The sequence below is a fragment of the Mytilus edulis genome, chromosome 8 (assembly GCF_963676685.1).
Source record: "Mytilus edulis chromosome 8, xbMytEdul2.2, whole genome shotgun sequence".
NCBI classification, from domain to species: Eukaryota; Metazoa; Mollusca; class Bivalvia; order Mytilida; family Mytilidae; genus Mytilus; species Mytilus edulis.
This window is the reverse complement of record NC_092351.1, coordinates 17,568,756-17,592,136: the sequence shown is the minus strand read 5'-3', so window position 1 is coordinate 17,592,136 and position 23,381 is coordinate 17,568,756. Positions and strand designations below refer to the sequence as shown.

The window sequence follows — 23,381 nt, the reverse complement described above, 5'->3', positions numbered from 1 at the left end:
GTAGAAAATCCTTAGTATTTTCGAAAATTCAAAGCTTTTATATATGGTTTATTACTTACTGTTGGTTGGTGTTAAGATACATGGTACATTCCTCTTGGTCATGGGGGTACTTAAAAAAAAAATGACTTGTGACCCTATTACCTCCTTTTTAATGGAGTACCCCGAATAGTATTTTAAAGTAAACATGTCCATCTTGGATGGCAATTTTAACTTATCCTATCACCTTCAACCTGACAACTTTTGTTTACTTACTACCTATTTTAGGATTATCAATGGTCAATATCAGCTTTGTCAATCATGGAACAGGTAACAAACAGATGTTTATATAGTCAGTTAATTGGTTTTTGTTACTTTACATAAGCTCATTACTGTTTATTGTTCACCTAACAAGTAAGCAAACTGTAAGAAGTCTTAACTCTAATACATAAGCAGATAAACTAGCTGAAGTTAAATAGATGCCAAAGAACAATAGGATTATGTTGGAATGATTTACATTCAGCGCTTTGGTCTTTATTATTTGAATTTTATTTTTTAATGTCTGTAACGTTGCTGCACAGTGAAGAGAAATAAGGTATTCAAAAGAATCATGTGAAGGTACTAAAATGTGAATCAGACTCTTCAAATGGATTCCTTGTGTAGGAACTGAGCAAATATTTCATACTTTCTAGCCAGGCATTATACTTTCCAGTCGTTTAATGATCGAAAGCAAATATAGTTTTAGGTCTCCTTTTCCACTCTCAACATGATGAATTGGTATAAAAGTATTACAGCCAATGTTGGCCTCATCCAAAATTGAGTTTAATTTGTTAGCATGCCTTTAGTTTGTTTTCTGTACGAATAGTTTTAATTTAAAATTTCTTTGCTGAATTTGAATTTCTTGTTTGTTGGAATACTGAAAATACAAAACAGATGTTCAATAACTTTCATCACCTTTGTTTTTCAACATATTACATGATCTGTTCCTTTATATTTAGAACATGACAATTTGCATTTGACACTGTTTTGGTAAACAATACAATTCATGGCATTTATGTTCAGTCATCAGGTTCATTGAGAATATTGGTATTATTAATTACAATTTTTAATACCTTTTCTTTTATGATTTAATGTGATTCAACAGAGTTCAATAGAATATCAATGAACAAATTGTTCACTTTTAAAAGATTCATTTCACTTCATTTCAACTTAGGTTTTACATTTACATTTAAAAACATTTTATTTTTCATTTTCTGTTGATTTATTTTAACAGAATACACATACCAGCAGATTTATAGACAGTGAACCAGGAGTTGCCTTGGTGATGACATTGAAAAGTACACAGATCTCTGCTTGTTCTTCTGGATCACTGGTCAGCAAGGGAAAATTCCAGGGTTTGTTGTCTTTCATTTATATAGAGTTCAATTTAATTACCGGTAATTCAGTTGTCACATATTTGACCTGACCAAAGAAAATGTATAAGGGATATATTTGTTAAAATTTCAGTTTCCAGCATCTGATAATAAACATTAGGTTAATGGAGCTACATCTTCTATTCAGCTTTTAATGATCTGCCAAAAATGAATTAAAACACAACATATACCTGGTAGAGAACTTTTTGCTTTTCCAAATTCCCATTCATTTTTGGTTGCCTACCCACACACCAATTTAAAAATCAAAATCCCTTTAAATGTTTTGTTAATGTTAAGATATTGTAGTTTTTATTGCATATCAGTTTAGAAGAATGGACAAAAATTAAATTAACCTTAATTATTTTGATTTTATCTTCAGATTTTTGTTTACGATATGTCAATGATTTTATCTTCAGATTTTTGTTTACGATTTGCCAATGATTTTATTTTCAGATTTTTTTTACGATTTGCCAATGATTTTATTTTCAGATTTTTGTTTACGATTTGCCAATGATTTTATTTTCAGATTTTTGTTTACGATTTGCCAATGATTTTATTTTCAGATTTTTGTTTACGATTTGCCAATGATTTTATTTTCAGATTTTTGTTTACGATTTGCCAATGATTTTATTTTCAGATTTTTGTTTACGATTTGCCAATGATTTTATTTTCAGATTTTTGTTTACGATTTGCCAATGATTTTATTTTCAGATTTTTGTGTACGATTTGCCAATGATTTTATTTTCAGATTTTTGTTTACGATTTGCCAATGATTTTATTTTCAGATTTTGGTTTACGATTTGCCAATGATTTTATTTTCAGATTTTGGTTTACGATTTGCCAATGATTTTATTTTCAGATTTTGGTTTACGATTTGCCAATGATTTTATTTTCAGATTTTTGTTTACGATTTGCCAATGATTTTATTTTCAGATTTTTGTTTACGATTTGCCAATGATTTTGAAACCTCTTGGGATGATTGGAAACCTGACTCTAAAGAAGATCCAATAATGAATGCCTGTGTTGTACCAGAGGGCACATATGAAGTTTGTTCTAGGACAATTAACAAACAGGCTTCAGGTAAGAAAAATAAGATTCATTGTTGATTCAGAAAAGGATGAATGTTTTTTGTACCTGATCATAAAACATGGTACTAGAAATATGTAAGGTCTCAGGCCATCCTTAGTCTGTCTGTTCTATCCAAGCCAAACACAACTTTACTTAGAGATTCTTGACATACTATAGGTAGGTCTATATGTCGTTCTATTTTCTTGACTATATCATCAGTTTGATTTGACAATTTTTACAGGAGTTATTTTTAGTATTTTGACAATAACATCTATTCTTTATTAAAGTCATATGAAACCTCAAATTAAAAAAAAATTATGCATATGTTTTTTATAACTAAATGGATAGTTTTCATTATAAAACTTATGTACATATACTTTTTTCTGGAGAAAATTCTTTGATTTGTCCACATTTAGAAGAAGTTTACTTTTTTTAATTGCTTGCTTCCAGGAAGCAATTCTCCGACATATTTTCCGTATATGCAAGTGACCTTAGCGTGATCCTTCTTGTAAAAATCCGGTGATCGCAGTATGCATGGGTCTGTCATTAAAATAAACTATTATCTGATTATATGTGTTATACACGTGCTCAATATCCATGTTTTGTTGTTAATTGTTTACCATAAAGTGGTAATCGGTTAACTACGGTTTCAAAACACGACAATTAATTACCCGCCATGTTTTCACATAATAACAGACAGAGAAAGAAAAAAAATTGACGATTAAACAAAATGTTTGGGTAAAAAATGATTAAATTGTGCACATACGACTAAGTTTATGATATATACATGCATTGGTTCAAGAATTGGATAAACCTTATTTTTCACCAGTCACTCGTTTCATATGACATTAACATTTTTTCAGATCCACATGGCAATGCTAAATGGATACTGAATGTCCAGTGGGAGATGAAAGGAATAGACGTTCACCTTGATACAAATATTGGGAAGAGGTTATCTTCCCTTGCTGCCACTCTAACTGCTCTAGCAGGAGAACCAGAAGATGAAATGGGAGAAGATGAAGAGGGAGGACAGGACATATTCTCCCCTAACGAATATGAGGTAGCTGGTTTAGACAAATTTATTAAAATCAAATTCTTGTTGTTAATTTTTGTGTCAAAGCTTAATACAACTTATATAGTTTAATTATAATACCTGATATAAAACAGCTATTATTATACCAAAGGTAATTATTAGCTCACCTGACCTGAAAGGTTCAATACTTATATATTTAGTAAGAAATGCATGCATTAGGTTGCTGCTAATACATTCAAGTGGATAAAAAAAGGATAGTGTGTACTATTTTACTTCATACTAACATATCGTCGTGTCATATGTTTTTATATCAACCACATTTAGTTGGTTTCCACTGCACACGGTATATTGTGGCGGGTTTTTTGGTTTCTATATTTAGAACAACAACAACACTTCAACTTGACAAATTTTAAACACATTCAAAGTCGCTTTAAAAGATGTTTAAACAAATTTAATAAAACTGACATGTTAAGCCATTTTTATATAAGGTCAAAAATATGCATCACTAGAAAAGGTGTTGAGAAAAATTCTGAAGGGTTATATTAAGTACAGCTATTTCGTTTGTCTGTACGCACCGGATCTTCAAGACATGTGACTGTCATGTGTTCTTTTGGTAGTTTTTATTACAAACCAGCGAGTTAAAAGTATCAGGGTTCTTATATGAAATGGTTGTTCAAACTCCATTCATTCAATATTCTATTGACAATTCTTTTATACATCCTAAATGCATAAAGATTGAAACAGTCTTAGCTTTAAAAATTTAATCACAAAGTTTGAAAACTGCACGTAAAGTTAAAAAAAATAGTGTCTTTTATATAAACCCAATGCCAATCTGAAAAAAATTCAAAATATTACAATTTCTACAAATGAAACATCACACCAAAAGCTATTTACTAGTTTATTTAAGTCCTGAAAAGAATTAAATAACCTCTTTCATGATTCAAACAATTACCAGAACCATGACTTTAGAAAACACCCATTTCTGGATTTAATAATAATTTCCTATCCATGTATTAATCCAGTTTTGACTTCATACGAAAACATATGACACTGTTTTTTGACATACGAAAATCACAAAATAATCAGAAACAGTGAAAAATTGTAGAAAGCCTTGACAAAAAAATCTAGATACCTTAAAACCTTCGACAAAACATGCTTTTAAAATTTGAGTACACACGCTAATAGAAACTGAACAGTCAAAACCGTAAGTAGTGAAAACCGTAAGCAGTGAAAATTGTTTTTAGTTCGAAAACACATACATAGGATGTATACAGACTTGACAGACCCATAGCAAAGGTGAGAATAAATCTTGAAATGTTTTTATCTAAATCATGAGTTGATTTACAAGTCATGGTTATATAACGATAGTTCAATGATACATTATGAAAACCCTTCTTTTATAGACTGAGCCTTCCCCTAGAAGACCTAGTTTGATGTTAGAATCATTGCCAAGTTTTGTGTATGACACATCAATGGATCCAAAACAAAGGTTCAGACTGATTGAAAAAGAGATGAATGAACAGGCCAGGATTGTACAAGACCTAAGGTAAACATGGAATATTTAAATGTTTTTGTGATAAAAACTGTACAGGTAAAAAAATGGAACATAAATTATTGATGTTTGTCAGTGAGACATTATCTAGGTAAAACATGAAAATTGTTTAATAGACATCAAGAAGTCACCATACAATGGTCAGATTAGGCAAGCTTTAAAGTTTTGAATAAAAAGGAAATTGGTATACCATGTGATATCTATAAAAAATTTGTCAATGGAAAAGAAGTAAGTATCAAGCACAGGCATGAAACATCTGGTAGGATAAACAAATAGTGTCAGTCTTTGCATTGAAATAGTGTATACTTATTGACTGGGTATGAGTGGAATAGTATGTTTATTGCCTCTGAGTTGCAACCATTGCCCCCTCTGATACAACTACTGCCTTGAGGAGTAGTCGAGGGCTATAGTTGTAACAGAGGGGACAATAAACTTCCTATTCCGCGAATATCCAGTCAGTTAGTGTTTTATAATATCGAAAAAGACAACACACAATAAATGGCGGTGTTAAATCAACTATCATAATATATAAAGCAGAAACCGAACCATAATGTTTATTTTATAAATATTCTGAAATGCTAAGGCTACTCCTTGCACTTACATCAACCCTATTTATGTAAAAAGTCGTTACTCCCATGGAATTTTCAAAATCCTCCGATCCTGTAGCTGCATTGGAAATTCTGTGAAATATAATGATGATAGCGGTCAAATAGTTTCATTGAGGTCCAATAACTGGAAACTATTGACCAGTCCAATAGTTCCAGCGCTTGCAATTTGAAAAAAGTAGTCAAAATATTGTGTACTTATTTTATATAGAAAATGAGAACTGAGGTCTAATAAATAAAAATATATCTGGTGTTTCTTTTTCTCTATATTGTTGAGAGTCCAAAACTTTCATGATGAATTTCTTTCAAATATTAGCATTTATGATCATGCTGATTGAGTTGTCTGTCCCTCATCTAGTATCCATGTGAAAGGATTTTTTTTTGTATTTTTGTCGTGATTCAAATGTAGATTTTACTCTTTCTTTCAAGACGTAAGGGATCAATTTTTTAAAGTTTTATATTGCGGATTGCCATGACATTATAGTGACATTCTACAAATAAAAGAATTCATTCCATGTGTCTGAAAATTGTACACAATACACCTTATCACCATTGCTGAACATCACAGAAGTTCCAGATATGATATTTTAAAAATATGTTGCATAATTTTAGTCTCAACAGTTCCTTCAATAGGTAATTATTTGTGTAGTTCTTGATAATCAAGTTTTTAACATGTAACAAATATTTTATCAAAGGTTGTTGATATTTAAAAAGATAGGGTGTTGAAGTTTTATATCCATTCATAAACTCAAATATACAAATAAATTTTGTTTAGGAACTTACGGTAATGGTTTACTTTCTTTAGAACATAAGTGCACAGTACAATTATAGATGTGGTTTTACTGTGTTTCAGCAATGTGCACTTATACTTGCTAGCTTTGATTTTACAGGAAAACTGCAAAACTATAAAATTTTCAATATTTCTTGTATAACACTTATTTCAAGTGTATCAGATGCTTATTAGAAAACTCACCAACGATACCAGGCTTATAATTTTGTAAGCCTGACGTTCATTCAAATTATTAGTTCGCTAATCTGAAAAGTTAAAAGGCCAAATTAAAAACAAAATTGAAATGCACTTAGAAATTCTGTTTCCTTAAAAAGGTTTTGCCAAATAAAGCTTTTAAGGTACTCTATTCTTGGGTAGAAAATCATTGAAACTTTTGAACAATTCAAGATTGTGTAAATAGCAAGTTTATACATTTGAAATCATCAATGATAATTCATGTCAACTCTCAAAAAATACATGCTTAACAAAAAAATTAATAAAAAAATATATCTAGAGCATTAGATATAAGGGAATATAATTTCTGTAATTGTACTTTTTTTAATCCATACTCTGAAATTTCTACACAGACAGAGCATTACATAATCAGCTGATAGTTTTTACACAAACATCGTGGTGTGATGTATTCGACAAAAAATCAAGAAAAATATCGCTCTTACCACTTATATATAACAGTGGTCAGGGCAAGTAACATCCCCTGATTAGGTCAACTTATTATTGCAGAAGATTCAATGAATATACATTTATTGTCTACTTGGGTAAATGGGATATTTTGCTGAAATTTTGAGAATTTGATTTATCAGAGTTTACTGTATATATATTTTGATATATACTGGTATATAGTCTTGCTTGATTCCCAGAGAAAGATTTACTGATCTATTGAGTGTATACTAATACATTCATTTGCTTTGATTTGTTATTTATTTGTAGTTTTCTCACAACTAACAGATCATACCTTTATTAGTACAGTTCATATATGATTAGATTTGTTTTCCATGCCCACTATCAACCATTCAAAAAACTTTCATATTCTTTTGCATCATTATTATTATTATCAAATTAGAATCTCTGAACACACTACAAAAATAGTCATTTTAAAAAATATTTCAAGAACCTTAAGGATATACTTAGATGAGGTTTTGGAATTTGTGTTTTATCCCTACCATACAGGGTAAAATATTTTGCCCCACAACACCCATTTTTCTTCTCATATAAGGTTTCAACAGCACATAAAATGCCATTTATCCTAATTTTATCAGATTCCAGATTTCTTTGATTTGATTTGAGACCCAAAAAATACTAATGCAAATATAAGGTAAAAGTCAGAGTTGGCCTTTTCCCGCCATTTTTTAACACTCAAATATCTAGGATAGGAGCTCCATAACCTATCAATAATTTTAGCCTTATTTTGTTCCTTATCTAGTGCTCTTTCAATTTATAGTATCAATTTAAAATTCTTGATTTGTAAAATTTCATCTAAGTACATCCTTAAAAAATATTTAAAAGTAACTGAAGGAATTACCTTAAACCTGTATTTGAGAAAGTGCAATTAGGGAACTGAAATCTTGTATATTTGAGAGTTCATCAGCAGTAGTATAAACAAGAAAAAAAATTCAAGATACAAATTGGTTTTAGACCCAAAATTACTCTGTCAACCAAATTTTGTGTATTTATAAGTGTATAACGTGTTGCAGAGTTTAATACTAGTATACAAAAAAGAAGCAAAAACAGGCTAAGGAAAACAGAAACAACAGGATGATAACTTTTGAAGTTGACAATTTTGTTATTGATATTGTATTCTCATTAAAAAAGAAATCACCAAAAAAAAACATATTGTTTAAGTATCATTTCCCCCAACAAATAAATTTTGAGCCTGCAATTGTGGTTAAAAATATAGTTATTGTATGAAAACCATATTTTCTAAAACGGGAAATGATATTTAGGAGGTTTCATTAAAATTAAATGATGGATAAGTTATCCAATTTTGCAAGCTTGTTCTTTTAAAATCTCAGTGGTAACAGAAAGAAGGTCAGTGATTTAAACATTTTAATGTAAAGGGTAGTGAATTTTATGGTGAACAACATGTAAAACAAAAGAGAAATCAGTGTGGAATTTAATTGAAGGATTTGACCGTCAAATATAAATTTGAAGAATACTTGCATTGAAATATTACAGGCAACTGGGAGCAAGTCTACCAACTATTGAGTTAGAAGCTAGAAAACTTGAAGAACTGAAATCTATTGTGTTTAGAGATTTCAGACGAGAGATTTTGTTCAAACTGAAGAAACAAGGGGAAAGCAGGGTAAGATTGGTTGTATTAACAGAATGGAGGTATTTTAAAGATCAGAGGGCATATGATACTTCAGGGAACCAGCTATGATTTCTTAGGGTTGAAAGCTGATCAGGATGAAGTATTAGTATTATTTTGTTTTCATAGAAATTTTTACTTTCATGTAATAAAGCAAATGCTGAAATAAAAAAAACTTTAACTGGAATTGAAAAATGAGATCCTCTAAGAAATATTAACAGGACCATTTGAGACAATTTTACTTCTCAATAAGAATTTTAAGTGTATTTACAAAAATGCTTTGGCTGTTTGGTGCACAGGGTATCTAGAATATAAGCTTTACCAGATTCTTTAAACATTGATCTAAAACATAAACAGAATACAAAAGAATGGAGGCAAAACATTAAAAAAGAGACCTTAGGTTTCTCAGTGTCTTATTTGGTAACTATGGATGGAATGACATTGCATAATGATTTAAATTTAAATATTTACAAACCTGTTTAGCTCAGTATGTTAAAAATGTAATTTGTATTTGTAGACCTCTGCTTTAAAGGACCAGTTGGGGATAGGAAACAAACCCCTTCACTCTCGATCTAAATCTTATGGTGGAGGGCATCATAGAAGGAGGTAACTATATATAGCTATTGATTGGAGATTAAGTTCAACATTATATTTATATTATTACAAGTGATTGTAGTATTTTATTGCAATAATAATTTTGGAATCTTGAGTTTATATGACATTTGATACTCCACTTTAAATACATTTTAGAAAGAATAACAACATTATGTTTGGTTGTTTTGAAGAATATAAAACTAGTCTGATTCAATATATATATCTTTTTTAAGCACAACAAAGTAATATATATTGTACATGCAGAGATTAAATGTCTTACAATTGCAAGTAACAGCAGAAAGGAGTTGAAAATAATAGTCAATATTCTGACTTGATATTATGCATAACTTTATTACTCATTATATGTACAAAAAATATGTCTGTTTGTTTCAGTCAAGCAGATATGGACAAGCTAGCTGCCTATAACCAGCAGTCTAGAAGGATAGGATCATTAGATATATCTAAAACATTACCAGCAAGAGTCAAGTTTGGACAGACTATTTCTACAGCATATACACCTCCAGGGTAATAACCAGACTTGTTAGACAACATTTTGAATTATATGCTGTTCCAAATAATTTAAACAGGGACACAAAATGTATATATTTCCAAGTCCTTTAGGTCTCTTACTGTAAAGTTTATGTTAATATGTTTTACATTACGGTCTCTTACTTCAAGACTTATGTTAATGTGTTTTACATATTTGACAGGACTCCCACATCACTTACAGAGGACCCCAGTCTACTAAAGGACTTTAGTTCTAGTAGTCTGTCTCCAGAAGCCCGAGCCTGGTACAGCAGGGATTCCACTACCAGCACTGATTCCTCAGATATATCAGAAGAAGAAGGGCCAATTAAATCTGAAGTCTTTTCGGATGATACATCAAGGTTTGCATTTTGACTTTTATATTCCTTCTTGAAAACTGTTACTTTGGAAGTTTGCCTTGTTTTGCATTTACCTTGTCTATCAATTCTTATAAGATCTGTTAGAAATATTCTTCCTGCTTTTCAATACTTTGAATAATGCATACAATTTTTTTGTTATAGCCTTGTTGAATACTATGTACTGTGGATTAATCTATTATTGTGGGAACCAATTTTGTGGATCAAGGAAAACTTACGTGTTCATGGATATTTGATTTTGTGGTTTTGCTGAAATCTGCATACAAGCCTGTAGTTATTTTTTTATTTGTTTAACATTTAATTTTGTGGTTCACATGTACCCACAAAATCCACCAAAATTGGTATCCAACGAATGGTAATGTAACCACAATACTTGATAAAAAATATCATTCTGAGTAAAAAATTGGGGCATGTTATTTTTTAAATTTCTAGTGAAGAAGAAGATATAATACCTCCAGTAACCAATCCCAGTATAGGAAGTGGAGGGTCTAAAACAACGATGGAACCTAATATTGACTTTGAGCTGGATATAAAGGTCTTTATTGATAGTGGTAAATGTGTTCTCCATCCAAAAGACTCCAAGGAAGATGAACTGAAAAGGTTGGGAAAATAGATATTGTACAAATATATGTTGGTTTTTTTTATTTAACTTTACTGTACCAACTTTTATATTGGTCCATTACTGTTTAATTAAACTTTATTTGAATTGTGAAATCCTAATTATTGATCAAGTAAACATGTACATAGTTTGTCCTGAGATAGGCTAAATTATACAAAAGGACAGATTGTGATAAGCCTTATTTTTCTTAAATGCAACCTTTTGTTTCAAGTTTTACTTTAATGATCATTTAAATGTATTATAAATCTTCTGCTATTAAAACATTCAAACTCTCCACCCCTTTCACAAATCCCAAAAGAAAAAAGAAAAGAAGCATTTTATGATTTTCAGTTAGTTGCCTTAAATTAAGATGATGAACCTAATATAGACTAAACATTGACCAAGTGTTCTTTTATAGTAATGTTTAAAATATCTATTGATGTGAACATTAAGTTGAATTTTCTGATACGATGTGTATTCTGTAGACAACAGAAGAGGGAAAAGACACCAACACCTAGCCAGAGTTCACCTAAATCTGCCAGAAGAAACCCAAATACACCTGACTTTGGTCAGTTTTCTGGACAGAATAAAAAGCAAGGTCAACAACAACCGCCTCAAGTTGAGAACACTGTTTTCTTCATGCCAAGTGTTGATGTCAAGGTCAGTTTTAATTAAGAATTGAATGCTTCTATTTGTAACTTCATTGGGGTGTAAAAGTGTTGACTGAAGTACATTTTGTATAAAGCGCGGAAGCGCTTCACTCTATAAAAATTTGTACATGATCAACGCTTTTACAACCCTATGAAGTTACAAAAAGAAGCATTCAATACTTATAATTACATTTTTTAGATAGGATCATGAAAACACGATTTATATCAAGTTTTTAATTTATTTACCTGTGCACTTTATAGTAGGACCTCGTGTCATCATAAAGGATAAATTTTATTGTGTAATGCAATTGCTCAAGGAATAACGTGAGATTGCAGAGTAGCCAATCAGAATCACATATTATAATGAAACAATGTAATTATTTCACAAATAAAGGTTATATTTTTTTCTCTACAAAAGCAGAAGATTTAAATTAAATATAGATTAATTCAAGTGTGGATGACTATTTGTGTAGTGATTCCTGTTGAGGCATCATGATCCATAACATCAGTAATTGTTTGTATTAAAGGGACAAAATATAGTTATATACAGTGTAACCTGCCTAATCTGACACCTGAGTATTCTAACATCCTGCTTTAACTGACACATTTTCATGGTCCCAAAATATACCTATCTTTTCAGAAAAAACCCTGAGTATGCTGCCACCCTGCTTAATCCGATATATTTTTCTTGTCCCCCTTTGTGTTGGATAACATAGGTTAAACTGTATAACTATTTTATTGTTGTTTCCTTCTTAACTTTCAAAGAGCTGTTTCTTGAATTCTTTAAAATGTAGGATGCATTGCATTCAAACAACATGCGTCTCAGAATGAACAACCTTACAGAGAATTTCATTGCTTGATTACTTGTCATATAACCTGCACATGAGTAGATCCCTATGGCCGGCCAGAAAAGTTTAAGATGCCTTTGGTTAGAAGAGAATAATTATCCAATCTGACACCTAGTATTGGTCCTAATTTGAATATTTAATCCCAGACTTATGTAATCATCCCTTTTGAATGGTTTTACACTAGTAATTTTTGACGCCCTTTCAGTGTGAGCCAAGGCTCTGTGTTGAAGACTGTACTTTGACCTATAATGGTTTACTTTTATAAATTTATAAATTGTGACTTGGATGGAGAGTTGTCTCATTGGCACACATGCACATCTTTTTATATCTACTTATATGTAGTTATTTAAACCTTTGGTTTTCTTTGAAGTTTGGGCCTTAGACTTTTTTGTTTCTGTTTACATTCCTTGTACAGCGCATTTAAATTGATCAATATTTGGATGTTATAAAATTTGTGGTAAAATGCCAACAACAAACATAGGGAAAATATTCACTATATGCAATATACAAAAAAGGTATTGAGATTAGAACTGGAAAGTTTTAGTTGAATAAGTACAACAAATTAACATTGATTAAAGGATGACTTGTTGTTAAATGTCCAATTGTGAGCATAACATAGATGTTCTGGACAACATGTTAATGTGTTATGAATATAATAACTGTTTATGTACTTGACCCACACGCTGAACAGGATTCTAACATGTCAATTCACAAGGTCATATTATTTAGAAAGACAAATCACTCTTCTAAGGCACTCTAGTTGGATCCACTAGTCTTTGCTCTTACTCCACAAACTTACCTTAGAAGCACCAAATGCTGATTTTCTTTAGGGGGATGGAATATCAACCTCTAATAATAAATGCTACAATGAGACCACTGTGGCAATACAAACATAGACATTTTAACTTTATACTATTATAGTGTATTGTTGCATTATTGAATTTAAATATTACTCTTATAATATTTATCATCAATTTTCTATTTATAGGTTCACTACAATTCCAAAACTTCCAATGGTATTATAGAATCAGCTTATTCCCCTGAATCAGTAAGAGACCTCCTACCACAGGAGGATGCATACACAGAAGAAGAAGTAGTTGTCATTAGGAGACCAAAATCCAATCAGTTTGTTAGTCCAACTACTAGTACTGCTTCTGATTGTACTGATTCCAACATTAGTTTAAGACAGAAACCTGGAGTGAAAAAGGCCAAACTTTATGCCTGGTTGTCACTGCAGTCACTACCTGAGGTAAAATTATAATACTTATTTATAACCCTCCTACGATAATAGAGGGGCATTATGTTTTCTGGTCTGTGGGTCGGTCTGTTCGTCCATCCGTTCGTTCGTCTGTCTGTCCCGCTTCAGGTTTAAGTTTTTGGTCAACATAGTTTTTGAAGAAGCTGAATTTCAATCGACTTGAAACTTAGTACATATGTTTCTTATGATATGATCTTTTTAATTTTAAAGCCAAATTAGACTTTTGACCCCAATGTCATGATCCACTGAACATAGAAAATGAAAGTGGGAGTTTCAGGTTAAAGTTTTTGGTCAAGGTAGTTTTTGATTAAGTTGAAGCCAATCAACTTGAAACTTAGTACACATGTTTCCTATGGTATAATCTTTCTAATTTAAATGCCAAATTACATTTTTTACCCAATTTCACGGTCCATTGAATATCGAAAATGATAGTGTGAGTGGGGCATCCGTGTACTTTGAACACATTCTTGTTTTTTCAACTTCTGAAATATTATTGTTAAATATGATTGGAATTGTAAATCTTCTGCATTCATACTTGTCCACAGAACTTGGTATAAATAAGAAAAAATGAAATTTTGAAATGTTCATGTAATTAAAAAATGTGTAACAAATCTTTATCATATTTCTGTTACAAAAAGTGATTTACCCCAGTCTGCCTATATAATCATCACCTTTTCCCTGTATGTAATTTTCAAATATATGAGCATGTTGTCTAGTTTGTAGTTATATAAATGTAAATAGTTATTAAAGGTACCAGGATTTTAATTTAATACCCCAGATGCGTGTTTCGTCTACATACCGGTAAGACTCATCAGTGACGCTCAGATCAAAATAGTTGTAAAGCCAAACAAGTACAAAGTTGAAGAGCATTGAGGACCCAAAATTTCAAAATGTTGTGCCAAATACGGCTAAGGTACCGTATATTTTCGAATTTAAAGCGCATCGTTTTATAAGCCGCACGGCCGTTTTTTGGGGGGAAGATTGTTTTTGTCCTTACATAAAACGCACCTGAATATTAAGCGCACACTGAAGAAAACGTATATTTATTCTACTGACCTGATAGTGTCATGAATATTTTCTCCTTTTGTAACTCACACCGTAATTTGTTTCATTTCTATTTTCAGATTGGTGAGAAAGTTGAGAGTATTTTTGAATATATTTATTTGTGTCATATTAAAATAAAAAATCGTAATAAAATAATTATACTTTTCTCATTGTTTTAATTATGCCAGTTTCGTTTGATGTTTTTTGTCAACAATGGCCATGTGTTGACAGCTTGGGTGTCCATTGAACCTTGTTGTTTTGATTAAAATTAGTATGGTATTGATTGCTTGTTTATTGTTTGAATTGGCATTAAGGATTTAAATTAATCTTAAAAATGTATGCATGAAAGGTCACCCAAGCCATAAAACTGCCATTGTTTACCTTGATTATGACCTACTTACCTGTACCCACGTGTGAAAACTGTTCACCCAAAAGTCAAGATTTTTTTTTAATTAAATCAATCTTAAGAATTTTATTGTTGTCTATAAAATAAAAGTTGAAGTTCTGAACATAACAAACATTTTTCAATTTTAATTTTGTGGATAAATACAACAAACAAAACAATTTACTTTTTGCAAGTCATTGTCTATTTTGAAATGAAAGTGTTATGAGCAATGACAAGGGGGATTAAAAGAAGACGGCAATAAATAAATGTTTTAACAGATTAAATTATAAAAATTAGTATTCTTTTTTTTTTAGTTAAACATCCAATAATATTTCGTAAAGATATTTCGTTTTGAAACACAATAAAACGACAAACAGTTACTCTTCAGTATTTTATCCTGTTTGGTACCTCTTCTCAAACACGATTATCTCTCTTTGTTTATGAAGCACTTTAAAGTGTCGATTTAAGCACATGCATCACCATCGTCATTTAAAGAAACTTGTAATATTGGCAAGACACACAATCACTTTCTTTATTATTTCATTAGAAAATTTTATATTAAAACACATTAAATCAACTAACAACTACATATTTATGATAAATACACAATTAATATCCTGTATGGACACAGTTATCTTTCTTTGTTTACGAAATGAACACTAAACACATGGTTATCGACTTCCTGTAAACCAACAATGATTGAATGAAATAAAAACAAACGATTTAGTTAATATATTTATTTATTCATAACAAAATATGCAACATTAACAATTTATCAAGTCACTGCAAGCACTTGACAATCTGACTGTCTCCAGAAAACAAATCCAGATATTTTTTTCTTTCACCGTCGTCCTGAAAACAGAAAATAATACTTACATAACACGCACCCGAGTATAACACGCAGGGACAAAGACAGAGAAAAAAACCTGCGGCTTATTTAACGATTTATACGGTAATCTATTCCTGGGATAAGAAAATCCTTAGTTTTTCGAGTTTGTAAGTGTTGTAAAGTTGAAATAACATTTGAATATGATTATTTTTCAGGAGATGATAATTAGTCCATACCTGATGTATTTCCTAGAGCAAGCTTTAGAACCAATACCTATTGGTCAGCCTGGTCAAACAGCCTCTCCTCCTATAAAGAAAAGTAATTACTCAGAATTTTTTCTTGTTTTATCTTTTATCTTGCAATTCTTCACATGAATTTTATATCCAAGTCAAAGTACTACTAGCCGTTTTTTTAATGACCTTGATTACATCTGAGGGTCTAGCATGGTTGTTAAAAAAAAGTTGAAGTATTATTTAAAACTTTGCTGTATTTTCTCTATAAATTCATAGTTACAAAGCTACTTTTCTGATAGAAAAAAGGCTTTACCCTTCAAATTTGTTTCTGAACTTGACTTATCTTGAGCAGATCATCAGTTTATAATTAAATATTCTCACACCAACTAGTTTTCTAACTGACTGTAAATATGACCATGTCTCTATGTTGAAATTTAACATTTTAGTTACTATATGAAAAACAGAAATATTATGATTTAACTGTTCTTAATCAGCATGCAAACTCTAAAACATACCATAAATTATTCTCATGTTTTATTGTTTCACATTTTTACAGTGGATCCATTCAGTATGTTAAATATAGACCTGGATGCCTCCAGCACATCACTGACAACTGGAGCTTACTACAGCTCATTCCCTGTTGATGTTGTTGTGTTCATTAGAGTGGAACCATCTATTATTAGATTCAACTGTGTCCCTGTTTCTAGAGTAGAATGTCTTCTACAGGTTCCATCACTAGATGTAGTGTTTAGCACAAGAGGACCAGATATGGAGGCCCAAATAGGAGAGGCGTCACCTCCACTTAAGACCAAAGGTATTATGAATTTGTGGGTATAAGTTACTGTCAAATTTACTGCAACATTAATTGAAATGCATGTAGTGATAGTGTCCACTTTCACTGAATGCTTAAATTCAACGATAAATAATTGATATAAAAGTTGATATAAAAATGAGGAGATGTGGTATGATTGCAAATGGGAAAATAGTTAATATAAAAATAAGGTGATATGGTTTGATTGCAAATGGGACATTTATCCACCAAAATTTTGAAGATTAAAGCAACTGTAGTTCACTGTAGGGCCTTCAAAAGCCAGGAAAACTAATACCTTATAGTCAGCTAGTCAGATTTATATAAAATCAGATGATTGCTTAGATAGAAAAATGTCTCAGACCTTAGAAACAATAAGAAAGGCAATCTTATTCAAACATATTTAAATTGTACTGTTTTGCTGATATTTTAAAATAATTGTTAAAACATTTTTAGGAAAATCAATTTTTTTTTCTTGAATATTTCAAATGATGTTTATTGCAGTAAGTAGAGAGCGTAACTGGAGTGGAGGGAAGTATGAGAAGTCCAGAACCCACAGTAATACTTCCTCCAGTAATGATTTACCAGTCATGTCCAAAGCAGGAGGTCTCAGTTTTACAGGCAGATTATCAGATTTCTCATTGTATATTTTCCATCCCTATGGTGGAGCCCAGAGAAAGATGACATCACCTATGTATTCTAGTGATTCTGCATATAAACTAGGTAGGTTTTTATAATGGTAATAACATTTACGTGAAAAAAATTGAATGGTCAATTGAACAAATTTATATCCAGTAAAAAAACTCTAAAGATAAAAATTCTTTGATACCACATGTTATTCAATGATTTAGTAAACTCACACTACATAGAAAACTTAAGAAGGTCATAAATTTTAGGACAAAGGGCATTCATTATTATAAAAGAATGTCATTAAAATCTTTCTTGTTGCAAAATACATACAAAAACAGAGGTTGACTGAAAATTTTGAGGACGGAGCCACTTATTTGTGCCACGATTACATAATACGTCGTGTATGGTGCAATACGCTACGGAATCGAGCAACTGGTGTCTTCTTTATTATATGGCAGATAAAACAACAAAATAAATGAAGTCTAAAAGTAGTTTTTATTCAAAATTCAACACAAATGTAATAAATTACACCTTTTACCTGATACTTACCTGAAAATGCAGGTTACCTGATAAAAAATTTGCTGAAATAATTGCCTAACATTACAGTCCATGCTCTCCTGAGCATTGTTCATGCAATAACTTTCTCTGTATCTCTTTTAATAAAAAAGATACAGAAGACTGAAAAGGAATATACTGTTCTAATGAATGAACACCAAAAAAATGCAGCAGCAGCATCCATTTTCCTATTTTTTTGGTGTAGTGTTGAAAGGGTTAAAACCTTTTTACAATACATTTGTTTTCATATGTAGAAATGAAATCTATATGCTCTTAAAAACTATAAAATTGGGAATTATAGGGTATGGAATTTTGTATTTCATTGGTTTCATTTTTCTTAATTTTTTTTTTTTCATGTTTTTAACAGGAAGCATTCAAGAACATGGTACTGCCTGGTCAGAGATGTCAAGAAGAGATATGCTGAGTTTGAATGTAGAATTTATTAAAGTGACGATTTCTAGATCACGTAAACTTGAAGTGAGACTTGATCAACCTTCACATATACATGTATCTAAACATGAGCCACAGTCAAGATCAAATGTTGTCAGGTTTTCAGGTGAGCCAGTCTGTGGGTTTGTTTTTGAAAGTGATTTTCTGTTCATAGTATACTAAAAACTAAGAAATGTTTGCAGCAGTAATATTTTGTCTATACATCAACTCCACTGTTGGCAAATAATGTTTGTCTTGGATCTTATTTGTTTGCCAGTTTTCCTACCAAAGTTTGATGGTTCTCCCCAGTTCTACCACCAATAAAACAATCTGTAATAAAATAGCCAAGAGTGCAGAACAATGAGGCATTAATCAAACAAATGTTATATAAATCAGCTGTTAGTTTTTGCTATGATATTCTCCACTCTTAGGGGGAGCGTAGTGTATCACTACATCAGATTCTAGTTAGATTGTATTCGTTTAAATCATAGTTTTAAAAATAAGGAGCTGTTTGATTGTTAATGATACAACTATTCAACAGCAACTATACGTCACTTTATAGGCTTCAACAATGAGCAAAACCCATACTGCATAGCAAAGATATAAAATGATTCTGACATTACAAAATGTAAAACAATTCAAATGTAAAAAAATAACACCCTGATTCATGTACAAAACAACAAGTCAAAAACAAATGTGATATACGGCAACAAATAACAACCAATGAAATACAGGATCCTGATTTGGGGACAGTAACAAATAAATATGTTTGCAGGTGGCAAACCCACATTAACCTGGGACAGTGATGTGTAAACAAGCCCATGTATTGAAAAAATAACAGCTTAATTAAGTGAGCATATGTTTCAAACCTAATTCTTCCAATTAAAGTAAAATAACATCATGTTTTACAATATTGTTTCAGCTGTGTGTGACATTGGTACAGCTGCCTTTAAGTATGACATGAGAAGATTGTCTGAAATCCTTACATTTCCTAAGGCATGGTACAACAGAAATCTTACCAGACGTTTGTTCCTTGGAGAAGAGAGCTTTGCCCAGACTGGTGATGAAGGTATTCGTAGCACTACTGTTGTACATCTTCATATATATGGTCATGAGGGTCTCCTATAAGTTTTTTATGTTTCTTGTCTGTCATGTTCTTTGTCGATAGTTAATAATTTGTCTTGGAAAAGGATTGATTTTAACAATATATTAAGTTAAACAAATATCAGTATAAAAAATATATCAAATTACCTAACTTTGCAATAAAAATCTTTTTCTTATTATATTTCTCTCTCTGAAAACCCTTGTTGACCCTCATGACATCAGCATGCAATAACTTTGAAGATTTATATCAATCAAATAACTTCTTGATGTGCCGTTGTCCATTTATTAATTTAAGCAATGCTACATATTTAGCAGTTTTGTGTTTTTTTTACTTTTAACAACAGCTAAAGCTATTTGCCAGCTTTTGCAAATCATCATATTATTTTAATTCATTTTCCATTATTTTAAGTTGAGATATTTTAATTTGTTGGTTATGATAGGGAAGCCATACTTCATAGGATTATGTTTGATAAAGTCAATGTTTCTGAAAACTATGGCCAGTTATCATTAATCATTAAATTGATTATATTTATAAAAGTACAAATTAATCTCATTTAATTTATATTCCTTGCATCATTTTTTTTTTATAACTGCTATAGTTAGAAATCATATCAAATTATATTCATATATTTGTTAGCTGCATTTAGATTTTCAATATCAATAAAACTATTTTGAAAAAGTAAACCTGTGAAAAAGCCCATCTTTATTCTTTTCAGTGTTGAAATAGGTACAATTATCACTGTATTTAAAAATAAAATATATTTCATATGGAATAATATTTTGTTTTTTTTCGTTCTTAAAGTCTTATCCCATTCCTTGACAATACAGAAGTGTTGAGATTTTATTTTATTTAGATTGATTATCTAAGACAGATAAGGAAAATCCCATCAAGTTATTTTAGAATTCATGAGGTATGACTGACCGTGCATTTTAATTTTGATATGTTGTGTTTTTCTTTTCCTGTAATGAGCCTGTACTTTCAGAATGGGACAGTTCCTCAAGCAGCTCAATGGGGGAAGCAGGCTCATTTAGTCCTCCTTCTAAAATTTTTACCTCTTCTCCTGCGCTTAATGTTAATGGAGGTGACACAAAAACACGAAAAACTCATCATCGCAGAGGTTCATCAGGTGACAAATTCAGGACCCAACTCAGTATGGAACTTAAGAATGAGATTGACAGCAGAGTGAATAGAAGAGGTTCGGTCATTTATGTCTTTTTGTAAATATTGTGAAATTTCACCCGAATCTCTTTCAATTGAGAAGTAAAGTGAAGTTCACAAAATATCTTTTACAATCAAATTAAGTGGTCAATTGCTATTGATAATGACTGCTTATTTATTCTTTTTTTTAACTGACAGATTTTTCCTCGTAAGTTCTGTTTCATCCTTGTTTCCTTTTGAGAAAATCCAAATAAAGAAATGTTGGACATTTTAAAGTTATCTTAATAATGGCAGGTAGAGAATCAAAGCTAGAGTGTCTATTGATTAAAAAAATAGGTTTGTTTTAATTTTACTTCAATAACATTATTTCTGTTGTGGGTTGAAAGCATTAACTAATTGCTTAAAAGATATTTTCAATCTTTACATTATACTTCATCCTTTCTCATGTCTTGAGTTATATCGATGCACAAATTTGTAACTCATTAAAAAAAAAATCTTAAGATTTTTAACTGATTATAGGGTCAGGACTTTTTTCTCTGAAGATTTTCAGTTGGAATATTTGCTGCCTGCAGTTATTTGAATTTTGAAAGCTTATTTCTGATGAAGAGTGATCTTATTCTGTGCTTATCTTTTAAAATCAATGACAGCATACCATAACATATTTTATGTGATATATACTAATTTTCAGGATGTAAAATGTTTAAGCGTAAGTTTTCAGCTGAAGGAACCTAATACGCACAAATTTCAGCACTTATTTACTTAATACATAGCTTGTATTATGTTCAGTACATTATATGTAACCATCATTATCAGGACTATTTGTGTTGTATGCTTTGTGTCGATGCTTGAAAATCTTTTGTGTAATGCAAATTGACCTTCTGAACTTTTATTATTTATTTTTATATTTTTAAAAAATTATTTTCCCGATTAATCCCATACATATTACTAAGTTGCTTGTCAGCACTATCCTACCATTGATATTTCATGTGATGCGTTTTAATTCCTGTATATTGTTTACACTGTTTTAGAACTGTCATCAGTATATACATGTACATAATTTATTCATTTCTATCGATGTATGTAATAGCATATTTAGTTATTCTAATCCTGAACTTTATCAGTAGGAACGATTATTCTAAACAGTTACTTTAATCTTGAACTTCATACTGAACATCTGCAGATCTCTGCAGTAAGGATTATTCTATATAGTTATTTTAATCCTGAACTTCATACTGAACATCTGTAGGAAGGATTCTTCTATACAGTTATTTTAATCCTGAAGTTCATTCTGAACATCTGCAGTAAATATTACACTGTACTGTTATTTTAATCCTGAACTTCATACTGAACATCTTCATTCAAGAAATTACTTCCACCCTTCTTCAAGCATCATAAATTTTTAATACAGAAAAATAAATTAATTATTCTTTTCTTTTTATATTCATCTTTTTAAGATTTTAAATTCATTAATAACATTTAGTTGTAGATTGCTTATAAGATTTTGATGATTATTTCATCAAAGACAATAGAATTGCACCATTATAATTTATTGTTGTATATATTCTTATTCAAAAGGTCTTTTATAGAATCTGTCCTTGATAAATATGATAATTCCAATTTTCATTGATAGAATTTAAATGCTTTTTCAGAACACAAATTTTCACAGTTGCCAACTTGTTGCAATGAAAGAGCATGTCATGACATGACATAGCATGCATGCTAAAAAAGCATATATATACAAGATTGTTGTTTCCCTAAAATTTCACATATTAAATATACTTCACTGCTATAAACTAATTTTATATTCCACAGTTTGGCTGAATTAGAATACCCTGACTTTGCAAATAATCGTAACAATTACTGTTTTAGTTGAAGGTCAAAGTCATAGTTACTTTGTACTGAAATAAGACTTGGATGAATTATTATTTTACATGCTTTTACAATATAGTTTTGTCATCACTAAATTGATTTATTTTTGACTCATTAAATTGATATTATGTCTACCAGGTAAGGTTAAAGTAATTTCAAAGAATAAGGGATAAGTTATGTATAATAATTATTTCACATTTGTTTATTCTAATAACTTATTATAATAAGTAAAAACACCATGAAATTAAGAGCTGTTGCAGTATTTTTTTTATAATATCTTGTCCAATATTTTTCTACGTTCCGTCTGTAACCTTTGAAGGAGTTTAATTTCCAACATATATATCACATTGCTGATCTCTGTATAGGACTGCTTCGGAGTTGCCTCCAGTAAGAAGTTTGGGCATGGTGTTTGTGAGCATTCTCACTTGAGTTCATAATGTTATAACAATATAGTATAAAATGATCTCCCGTGTTTATAAAACTGAATCCAAATTTAGATGTGAATATTTGTCTTTACAGCACTTTAAAGAGAGAGAGACAGGGGGGAGGGGGGAATTATTGTGACTTGTTTAATAATTTAAAATTCTTATTTGTAATGGTCATCAACTAATAGACCTGTTTTAATTAATTGATTAAATAAGATAGTTAGTTTATCCTAAAATTTAGTATTGAACATAGGAAGAGAAATTATTATCTTGTTGATTTTTAATTACCGACAAAATTTTAAAACTCAATCAATACACCT

The 23,381-nt window shown here is 30.6% G+C and overlaps 1 protein-coding gene across 2 annotated transcripts in view; it reads left to right on the top strand.

The window, feature by feature from the left end:
• Nucleotides 1–23,381, top strand: part of LOC139484966 (bridge-like lipid transfer protein family member 1) — an 84,102-nt gene that overhangs the window by 46,144 nt on the left and 14,577 nt on the right. The window contains exons 38-55 of one of the 2 annotated variants that reach the window (XM_071269035.1): nt 265–306; nt 1,250–1,370; nt 2,322–2,468; nt 3,320–3,516; nt 4,893–5,035; nt 8,609–8,735; nt 9,259–9,347; nt 9,729–9,860; nt 10,046–10,222; nt 10,670–10,837; nt 11,321–11,495; nt 13,322–13,582; nt 16,065–16,167; nt 16,639–16,896; nt 17,395–17,613; nt 18,443–18,631; nt 19,427–19,573; nt 20,592–20,804. In XM_071269035.1, coding sequence (XP_071125136.1) covers nt 265–306; nt 1,250–1,370; nt 2,322–2,468; nt 3,320–3,516; nt 4,893–5,035; nt 8,609–8,735; nt 9,259–9,347; nt 9,729–9,860; nt 10,046–10,222; nt 10,670–10,837; nt 11,321–11,495; nt 13,322–13,582; nt 16,065–16,167; nt 16,639–16,896; nt 17,395–17,613; nt 18,443–18,631; nt 19,427–19,573; nt 20,592–20,804 — 2,908 coding nt within the window. The remainder of the gene's footprint in view (nt 1–264; nt 307–1,249; nt 1,371–2,321; nt 2,469–3,319; nt 3,517–4,892; nt 5,036–8,608; nt 8,736–9,258; nt 9,348–9,728; nt 9,861–10,045; nt 10,223–10,669; nt 10,838–11,320; nt 11,496–13,321; nt 13,583–16,064; nt 16,168–16,638; nt 16,897–17,394; nt 17,614–18,442; nt 18,632–19,426; nt 19,574–20,591; nt 20,805–23,381) is intronic. The other variant, XM_071269036.1, reaches the window with a different exon arrangement.